The 11,486-nt window shown below is 33.9% G+C and overlaps 1 protein-coding gene across 1 annotated transcript in view; it reads left to right on the forward strand.

Moving 5' to 3' along the window:
• Nucleotides 1–11,486, forward strand: part of LOC103087464 (bifunctional heparan sulfate N-deacetylase/N-sulfotransferase 4) — a 281,711-nt gene that overhangs the window by 138,551 nt on the left and 131,674 nt on the right. The window contains exon 4 of the mRNA XM_007454855.1: nucleotides 5,107–5,261. Within this exon, the coding sequence (XP_007454917.1) occupies nucleotides 5,107–5,261 (155 nt within the window). The remainder of the gene's footprint in view (nucleotides 1–5,106; nucleotides 5,262–11,486) is intronic.

Below are 11,486 nucleotides of genomic sequence, written 5' to 3' on the forward strand. Positions count from 1 at the left end.
ATTAACTTTTAAACATGAAAGTAAAAAACAGTGTCACATTTATTCTCTTTTGTTTGCTTTTGCTTTTCTGTATAATATATTGGCTCAAAGACTAGACATTGGAAATGGCCTGCCTTTGTTTAAATCTAGTCTCTGACATTTCACTAGCTATGTGAACATAAACAGATCACTTTTCTGTACCTCAATTTCCACATCTCCAAAATGGGAATAATAATATCTCTCTTGTCTAGAACAGTGCATAGCATGTCATGCTATGTAAGTGTCTATTATTATTATTGCTTTTTAAAGTTTTTGTTGTTTTTTTTTCCTGCTATACACGGGCCTCTCACTGTTGTGGCCTCTCCCATTGCAGAGCACAGGCTCCAGACGTGCAGGCCCAGCGGCCATGGCTCACGGGCCCAGCCACTCCGCGGCATGTGGGATCTTCCTGGACCAGGGCACGAACCCGTGTCCCCTGCATCAGCAGGCGGACTCTCAACCACTGCGCTACCAGGGAAGCCCTAAAGCATTTTTAAGAATCAAATATTATTTTAAAATATTGAATTATTCCCCAGGCTTTATTTTCCAGTTTTGGAAATACAGATAGCTTGTAATCAATTTTCATCATCAAATGATTCTTTTCATTTAGTATGCTATTTAAAATGAGTTTGTTCTATACCCACTTATAGGGAACTGTGCCAGGTACAGTGTACAAAGAAAATTAGAAACCTCTTCTTGCTTTTGAGGAATTACAATATTTCATATATAATAGCAAATATAAGACAAACATTTGTACAAAATTGATAATGCAGACAATGGAATTGTATGTATCTGATTTTTTTTACAAGTAAATACAAAAGAAGTTTATTTCATTTTTAAATTTCTTCAAAACTTAACATACAGTTTAAAACAAAGATGATAACGATGTATTGTGAGATCTATAATACATGTGGAAGTTTTATAGTTTTAGCTTCTATTTCTAGTTTTCAGCACCTATTCTAGGTCCTTTGCTTTATAGCACTATAAGTTTTTAAAATATCCATCAATTTCTTTTTAAAAGCTTCCTAAGATTATGAATCTATAGATTTATTTTAGAATCTGAATCCATAGATAATTCAGGAAAAATTGATCTAGCCACAAAATTGAGTCTTTTGATCCATGAACACTCATATCTCTCTATTTATTTAGGGCTTTAAAAATTTGTCTCAGAAATAGTAAGGTAGTTTTTATTGTAGAGGTCTTAGACATTTTTCTTAAATTTATGGGTATTTTATGTTTTTTGATACTACTGTGAATGGCTTTTTTAGTTTTATTTTGTAATTGTTCACTGTCCTAGTATACAGAATAGCAAATGGTTTTTTAAATATTAATCTTGTAGTCTTCCTATATTCACCTATTAGTTATAATAGTTTTTATTGTAGATTCTTTAGGATTTTCAATATGTACAATCATTTCATCTGTGAATAAAGTTTTACTTTTTCCTTTCACATCTGTAGGCCTTTTATTATCTTTTTATTGAGTTGGCAAGGATCTCCATTACAATACTGAATGAAAGTGATGAGATCACACATCCTTGCCTTGTCCCCAGTATTAGGTGGAAAACATTTAGTTTGGCATTAAATATAACATTAGCTGTAGATTTTTTTTTTTGTAGATGCTTTTTATTGGGTTGAGGAAGTTCCATCTACTCCTAGTTTGCTGAGGAACTTTAAAAATGTATGTGAAAAGGGCTTCCCTGGTGGCGCAGTGGTTGAGAGTCCGCCTGCCGATGCGGGGGACACGGGTTCGTGCCCCGGTCCAGGAAGATCCCACATGCCGCGGAGCGGCTGGGCGCGTGAGCCACGGCCGCTGAGCCTGCGTGTCCGGAGCCTGTCCTCCGCAACGGGAGAGGCCACAACAAAAAACAACAACAACAACAACAACAACAACAAATATATATATATATATATGTGCATGGTTGTTGAATTTCTCCAGTACTTTTTCTGCATCTGTCAGGATGGTTATAGAGTTTTTCTCCTTGATACGATGTATTGCATTCATTTATGTATCTGATTTTAATGTCACAGCTGTGCCTTATGGAAGCTAACCTATGGCCCAAATCTTGCTAAAATTATTCTTATTTTGGCAGACTTAAAAACTTCTAGAAACACGCTATTATCTCATAACACAGATCCTCCAAGAGCGGAAACAAAGAAATGAGTGCATAAATATTTTACTAATGAATTAAAATACTTTTATCCTCTGGGAATCAGTAAAGCAAAATGATATAACATTTAAATAAGAACAAAAAATACCATATTTTTAATTAACAATGATGTAGATTTGAATCTAGATCAGGTTAGAAGTGAAAGGCTCAGTTTGAACATAGACACCTTAATGTACTAGAACTTGTGCTAAATATAGTCATGTATGAACTGTAAATTATAATCTCAAGTGTAATTTAATCATAAATTAGGTATAAAAAATAAGTGTATAAAAGGAGTCAAAAGTTTAATATTTTAATTTAGCTATATTTGAAAATATTTGAAATTCTTCTTTGGTCCCTCAGCATGACTTGATATCACATTTTTCATTAAGCAATTTCTAGTGTCATGAGCTGGGCTTATGTGGCTTTGAATTATATGACCTGTATAAAATAAGAGAAAGGCTGATGGAGAATTAATCCTAGGAGTAAAAAAGGAGGTTTTAAATATCACTGTTAACCTTGTGGGGAGTACTTATAAATTAACACACTCTCTGGTATAAAAATCACCAAGATTTTAGGATCAGTTATACATCTGTTTATATCAATAGTTGGCAAAATTTTCTTGAAATTGAGTAATTGACCTCTTTCTTGGTCAAGTATGCATTATGTGCTTCCTGCCGCTTCCAATAACAATCTGTGGAGTTTAAAGTGAATGGAAGCATTTCTCAAACATTGTATATTCAAAGCACAACAGAACTGTGGGAGAACGATCAATTCATTCATCTCATGTGACATAAAGTAGCTCTTTCTAATCTATGCCTTAGTCTGCTAAATTATGACCATGAGAGACACTTGGTCTATGGCATAAACACTTCATACTTAAAATCCATCTGAGGAAGTGACAAACTTCTCTTCATTTGGATTTCAATATTTGAAATTCTCAATATATTAACAAAAGCCAATGAACTGTAAAGTCTATATTACTAACAGTTTTGGCTCAAGTTAACAAAAATTAAGAATTTTTGTCTGCTTATCTAATTCATAGAACTTTATCACATTCAGAAGTCCTATTTCTTTACCCTTTATATATTTATATAGTGGCAACTGTTATAGCAGTAACTGCCAAGATACTAACTAAACTTGGTGGTCCTTACACCTTTTGAGAATTATGTATTATGGAATATATACCAAGAATATTGCATATACATAAATACACACAGAAATTGACATGCACTTAAGCAGACATATGAAGGCTCTAAAACTCATTGACTATATATATTAAGACTGAATTAAATTATTCCCTTATTTACTCTACTGGGGAAGTGGCATGATACAATGCATATTAAAGGGATCCAGTCTCTGACTTCAAGAATTTAATAATATAGGCAGGCAATATTTTTCATAATGTGTGGAAACATGTAAATTTAGAACACCACAGGTATAAACCAGTAGATACTATTTTTAAGAAGAAACTGATCCTAATATGTATGAATGCTAACTATCTGCAATTCACAAGGTTAAGTGCTTTAATAGATTGATCTCCTTGACTCTTCACAAGAGCCTATGAGATAGATATTCATTTCCCCATTTTTGCACCAGGAAACCAAGACTCAAAGAAGTTAACTTATACAAGATCACATAGCCAAATATATGCTTTAACAAATACATGCTTTAACCATTTCATGGCATTACTTCATGATTCATGCAATCTTTACTATAGGGCACTCAAATGGAATATTTAAAGAAGAGTCTTTTAAAAATTTTCCTTAATATTTATCTAAGTAAAGGATATAAAATCACCTATAAAACATACTCCAGTTTAAAAAAAAATAATCCAAATAAATATACCTCACACCATAAGCCAGGATTTGTTACTTTACTTATTTAGTTAAGTATCTAGAGAGCACAAAGGAAACAATTCGTATACTATTGATTCAGAATATTTTAAAATTGGACTGAATGTTGTAAAATTGTACAAAAACTATGAATTCATACAGTGAAAATGTTTTTGGATAGCCTGCAACATAGTGAATTTCCTTGGAACTAAGTTGCTGATGTTTTTCCTTCCTTTCTTTAATTTTTTTTCACTTGTGGCATGACAAATACTTTTTTGTATGCATTGGGCACTGTTAGCAAATTTTCCTAATAGAGGATGAGAAATTAATATTAGTTTTAAATTCCCAAGTCAAGTTTCTATTGTGTTAATAGATTTATTGTTTACATTTTATAAAATATTTATATCAAAATGAGAAATGTTTTTTCATAATGGTAGGTTTAAAATGTAAGGACACAAACGTATTTATACAGTAAGACCTCAACTTTTAAAAAAATAAGTAGAAAAGGATTTAACGAAAGATACCAAAACGTTTCCACTGGGTTAGTTCTGGAAGATGTTTTTTTGTTTGGTTTTTTGTTTTTGAATTTTATGTATCACTTGTCTATCCTTCTCACATTTCTTCAGTAAGCACATATTATTTTATAATCAGAAAAAAATCAACAAACTTCATCAGTTAAATTCAAAGATTTTTCAGCTCAATATTAGACACATGCAGAAATATTTTTAAGAGTAAAAAGAATAATCACCTTTGACTACACTTCCCCTATGTATGCAACAAAGGAGAGAATTAAGAGTCAATGGATTTAAAACAAAAATAAATTGACTAATACTCAGTCTTTTTTTTTATTACCACCATATGCTAGCTATTCTAAACAATGTCAGTGATAAAATTCCCCTAAGTTCTAAATCTAAACAACTATCTGCACTTACCACCCCCCAACCCGCATTGCCTCTGATGTAATTTAGGTTATGGTCATTTCTCTTTTATTAGAACAACACAGAATCAGATTTATGTATCAGGAGCAAGAAGAATAACAAAAATATGACAAGCATAACCTTTAGCTAATATAGAATTTTCATTTAAGCCATTTTATATGCTGTACAGGGACTGAAGAGGAGGATGAAGGAGATGACCTTTTACTTCGTTCTGTGGATGAGTTCTGGTGGTTTCCTCACATGTGGAGCCACATGCAGCCCCATCTCTTCCACAATGAGTCATCTTTAGTGGAGCAGATGATTCTCAACAAGGAATTTGCACTGGTGAGCACATTTTATTGCAGAATTTTTCAAACTATGAGTTGTGATATATTGTAAAATCAATTTATTGGATTTAATCTAATAGAAATATAGAGAATGGATCAGAAGATACTGGAGTGCATCACAAGTATTAAGGGTACACATTGCTTTGTATTATTTCATTTCAGGCACGTGTGTGTATTTGTATTGGGTCGTGATGTGCTGTAAAATGTATTTCAGAAAAATTGCTCGTTGACAGAGAGTTACCATCTCCTGATTTATGGAAGGGTTATTCTATGAAGAGGGAAAATAGTACTTTCTCCATTGTATTCCTAGTACATGATAATTGCCGTCTCAAAAAGTATTTGTTGCAAGGGTGAATAAATAGACGGATAAACTGAATCATTAGAACAATGACTCTAGATCAGTGCTTCTCAAACTTTAGCATGTAACTTTTTCACCTAGAAGACTTTTTAAGACACAGATGCTAGGCCTACTCCTGGAGTTTCTGGTTTGGTAGATTGTCCAAGAGGCCTGAGAATTTACATTTCCAACAAATTCTCAGAGGATGCCTTTGCTGCTGGGGCTGCACTTTGAGAACCACTGTTCTGGACTAGCAGTTGGCAAACTGTGGCCTATGGGTCAAATCTGGCCTGCTGCTTGCTTTTTATTGTTCCTGAGCTAAGATAGTTTTGTTTGGGGTTTTCTAAATTATGTCTTAAAATGAAAAACAAAGACAATAATATTCTGTGACATAAAAATTATATAAAATTCAAATTTCAATGTCCATAAATAAAGTGTTATTGGAACAGTACCACAACTCTTCTCTTTATGCATTGTCTGCAGCTGCTTTTTCACTGCAACAGCAGAGTTGGGTAGTTGCAAAAGAGATTATATGTCCCACAGAACTCAAAATATTAACTATCTGGACCTTTACCGAGAAAGTCTGTCCACCCCTGTGCTAGATACCAAGTAAATCATGTATACTTTTAACAATCTAATGAAAGAAATATTTTCCCCAGAAAAATACTCAGATGCATATTCTCACGTCTTCAAACAGTGTGGCAGTTGGTCACAAGGGGTATGTGAATTCCCCAAAGACCCTGGGCCCCAGTTAAAATCTCTGTCTTCAAGTTTTCATTTAAAATAAACAGTTCATTTGCACTGTATGATTGCTGATATGTTTAATTTTTTAAAAGCCAAATTGGGAGGCGTAGACCCAAGGCCATATGAGTACAATGATATTTAATAATGTTATGCCTAGCTATTATGTTAATGGATCATCCCTCTTTCCATCTCTAAAGCTCCAGGACTGTGTCAAATCTGCACATAGTATCCTTACTAGTAAGTGTGGGACTATAAAAAGCAGTTAAGATCATTAACTCAATCGCCAGATTTCCTGTGTTTGAATCCTGACCTTCCATCAATGGCTGCTTGATCTTGAACAAAAATTACTTAGACTCTGTGTCTCAGTTTCCCCATCTGTAAAAATGAAAATAATCATGACAACTACCTCATACGACTGTTTTGAGGAAATGTATAATGTACTTAGAGCAGTGCCTGGAATACAATAAGTATTCAATGGGTGTTAATTAATCAATTATGATATTTCTAAATCCAGACAATTATGCAGTTGTCTTACTTTACAAAAGCCAAATATTTTTCAAAATATGGATTTATAAAAGTTTGATCCTCACTTACTTTTGAGGAATGTCTAAAAATTTTGTACTGCTTCATAACGTTGGAAAATTAAGTAAATATTCCTTTTTCAAAAAAATAAACTTACCTTGAGTAAGCATGCTCAGTGAATTCTCTCAGTGCAGTTACCTTGAAAATAGACTGTGTTTATCTTTTGGCTTAAACCTCCCCCTCACCTCATTCCCACTCTGAAGCCTTGCTTTTTACGCATGTAGATTATATTTCATAATGGTTGATTTCACCTGTTTGTGTAATTCTTTTTTAAAGCCATGCTGAGAGCACTGGGAAAGACTCAGATGTAATTGCTTTGTAATGAAATGCTGAAAGCTATTTAGAGTCCATTCAGAACAATTACATCTGTTTAGTCGGTGGCTAGAAACTAGACTGAATCCTATAAATATACTTTGTAAGAAAAATATCTTATTTTATGTTGCATAATCAAAATATGATAACTAAAGTGAAGTCCTTTAAACACACATACTGAAATGACATTGTCCTTTTCCTTCTGGTGTTGAGCTCAATAAAACTCAAGATTCTTCAAGCGGTGACATTCAGAACCCCACCTTTAACTGTAAACCTAGGATGGCAATATGTGTGTTGTTCAAAGAGCCAGGAAATGTATTTCTTTCTTATTAAATTATTATCTTTCTGTGCCCAGATGACACTTCAAAACCCTCAACAGTATCAAGATGGAACAGGGTAGTGGAAAGCACTACATTAGCAGGCTAAATTTTATCCCTGACAGCTAGTAACAAGTTCTAATACAGCTGGCAACGCATTTAATATCTTTATGCCTCAGTTTCCTCCCCTGAGATGGTAATGATTCCTTTTTTCACTCTAAACTACAGAGTTTTTAGATAATTAATTTAAATCAACTCATCTGCCAACCAAAAGCACTGGGCCAGATAATCCACTGATCAATTCCAATTCCAGAATTCTTTGATCAGTGACATCAGTCCACAAATTTGGAATGGACATCTTGAAATACTCATCTAGCTGCAATCAAAGCAATTATGGGAAAAGATTTTCAAACTAAATGACCAATTTATACTGAAAAAAATCAAAAGTGTTTAAATCTCTTTTTTATTTCATCCTGACATTCCTCCCTATTCCTTGATATGACCTTGGCTGGCAGAGGGACTATCAGTGAAAGGCACAGTTGTTCTCACAACATTTACAAAAATGATTCAAATAATATATTAGTAGCTTCATACTGATATTTCAAAAACTGTTAATCAATTGAAATGGTTCCATTTGTAGAATTTCTCCGAATTCTCTCTGGATAGAGTTTATTTTCTGTTGTAATATGTCTAAAGGTCATGAGAAAAACATATTGCAAGGCTGTTTCTTTACTATTTCATTATGTCAGAAGAACTATTACTGTACAGCATCATTATTTGTTAATCCATGCACACTTATGTATGCAGTGTGAATGTTTGTGTGTATGTATGGGCAGTTACATGTATGTCTGTGTTTAATCCATGAGCACATGTGTATGCAGTGTGAGTGTGTTTGTGTGTGTGTATATATATATATGTACGTATGTTTAATCCATGAGTTTGGTGCATGTGTATGTTTTTCTAGAAGCTGTTAATCTAATGATTAGCACAGGCAACCCAGATATGGTCATTGCAAGACACTATACTTGTATGGCAGTAGGGTAGGGGGAAATAATTTTGATCCTTTTTTTTTTTTTTTTTTTACTAAATCATACTTTTAGTATTATTAGTTTTATTTTAGTGACTTTTTATTGTCACTAAATAAAAACAACACTTCAAAGATGACAATAGAGGGCTTCCCTGGTGGCACAGTGGTTGAGAGTCCTCCTGCCAATGCAGGGGACGTGGGTTCGTGCCCCGGTCCGGGAAGATCCCACGTGCCGCTCGCGGCTGGGCCAGTGAGCCATGGCCACTGAGCCTGCGCGTCCGGAGCCTGTGCTCCGCAACGGGAGAGGCCACAACAGTGAGAGGCCCGCGTACCGCAAAAGAAAAAAAAAAAGAGCAACTGTGAACAATCTTTGTGTCGTAATGACCTGCACACTAAATCAGCTATGTAGAGATTTCAGTTAAAAAATAAAGGAGTATGATAGTGGAATTAATGGCACAATGAAATAAAACAGAGGGAGAGCTGCCTTTCAATAGCTGCTAAGCCTCTATGTTTACTAAATGATGCAGTATGTAGCCTTGTGCTGTACATCAAATACCAGATGTCAAAAACCCCTGATAATTACAACTAATAACGTATTTCAATGGTAGGAAATGTAGAGAAGGTAGTAATATTTAATCAAAAGTAAAACTGTGAACAAATATTGATTTGATGAAAGTTTACTCTGGAGCAAATAGTATATTTTGGAGGTTCAGTGATGTATAAGGCAGTCTGTACACTCAGCAGACTGGACATTTACATGAACATGGACTTAGATAAAATATAAAGAAGCAAAGCATCCAGGCAAAGAAAAGTTTAAAATATTTTCAGCAATTGCATGAGTTCTTGAGGGATCCTTCAGAATACACACCCTTGTGGTACAAATATCCATGTAAAATACTTTGGTAATTGAGTGTATTTGTCATCTATTGCTTCATAACAAATTAGCCCAAGATTTGACAACTTAAAACAACACACACTGATATCTAACAGTTTGTGTAGGTCAGAAAGTTGAATATGACTTAACTGGATCCTGCAGTTCAGGATCTCTTAAAAGACTTCAACCAAGGTGTCAGCTGGGACAGCAGTCATTTCAAGCCTCAACTAGAGGGTGGACCAGCTCTGAAGTTCACTCACATGGTTGTTGACAAGATTCAGTTCTTCATGGATTGTTAGACTATGGACCTGAGTTTCTCCTCAGTTGTTGCCTGGGTCCACCCTCAGTTCCTCACCATGTGGGCCACTCTAGAGGGCAACTCACAACATGCAGATTGTTTTGGCTCTTTGAAGTTCTTTGAAATTACCATATGAATTGTAGGATCAGCTTATCAATTTCTGCACAATGGCCGGCTGGAATTTTGATAAGGATAGCGTTGAATCCACAGATCAATTTGGGAAATATTGTCATCTTAACAACATTAGCTCTTCTGATACATAAACATGGGCTGTTTTTTCATTTATTTAGGTGGTCTTTAATTTCTTCCAACAATATTTTATAATTTTCAGGGTCTATGTTTTGCACTGCTTTTATTAAAAATAATCCTAAGTATTGTATTCTTTTTAATGCTATTGTAAATGGAAATTTTTATTAATTTCATTTTCACATTGTTCATTTTTATGCATAGAAGTACAATTGATTTTTGTATATGGACCTTGTAACCTTCAAATTTGCTGTACTCATTTATTAGTTCTAGAGCTTTTTTTAATGAATTCCTCAGGATAGTCTATATGCAACATCATGTTATATGTAAATAAAGATAGTTTTACTTCTTCTCCAGTTTGTATACAGTTTATTTCATTTTATTGTTTAATTTCCCTGACTAGAACCTGGAATATAATGTTGAATAGAAATGGTAAGACCAAATATCCTTGTCTTATTCCTGATCTTAGGAGGGAAGCATCCAGTCCTTCACCATCAAGCATGATCTTAATTGTGGGCTTTTTATAGATACTCATTATCAAGTTGAATTTTCTGTCTATTCCTACTCAGTTGAGTATTTTTATCATAAAAGGCTGTTGGATTTGTCACATGATTTTTTTTTTTTTTGGTGTCTATCCAGTTGATTATGTTTTTTTCTTTTTTTATTGTTATAGTATATTACATTAGTTGATTTTTAGACGTTAAACCAACCTTACGTGTGTGTGATAAATCCCATTGACCATGGTGTATAATGCTTTTCATATGTTGTTGAATTTAACTGCTAGTGTTTTGTTGAGGGTTTTGCATCATGTTCATAAGGATATTCATCTGTAGTTTTCTTTTATTATGATATCTTTGTCTGGTTGTTGTGTTAAGGTAATAACCAAATATACTGATGCACTTAACAGTGTCCTACATTTCTCTGAGATTCTACTGAATTTTCTTATTTTTTTCCTCTCAGTTCTTCAGACTGCATAATCTCTATAGATCTATCTTTAAGTTCATGGGATCTTTCTTCTGCCAGCTCTAATGTACTGTTGAACCTCTCTAATAAATTTTTCATTTTAGTAATTGTACTTTTCAACTGCAGGATTTCCACTTGATTCTTTTTTAATAATTTCTGTCTTTTTATTGATATGATCTATTTGATGAGTCACTGTTATCATATATTCCTTTACGTCTGGAAGTATAGTTTGTTTCAGTTCTTAGAATACATTTGAAATCTTTGTCTACTAAGTCTGGCATCTGGGCCTTTTAAAGACAGTTTGCATTGCTTAATTTATTGTCCTGTCTATAGGTCACCCTTCCAGTTTCTTTGCATATCTTGTAATTTTCTGCTTAAAACTGGACATTTTAAATAATGTTTGTAGCACTCTTGATATTGATTCCCTCCCCCCATCTCCAGAGTTTTGTTGTTGTTATTGTTATTTACTCATCAGTTTACTTGTTTAGTATATGATTGGGAAATTGAAGTGAAGACTCTTTCC

This window comes from Lipotes vexillifer, unplaced genomic scaffold (assembly GCF_000442215.2).
Source record: "Lipotes vexillifer unplaced genomic scaffold, Lipotes_vexillifer_v1.1 scaffold577, whole genome shotgun sequence".
Lineage (NCBI taxonomy): Eukaryota > Metazoa > Chordata > Mammalia > Artiodactyla > Lipotidae > Lipotes > Lipotes vexillifer.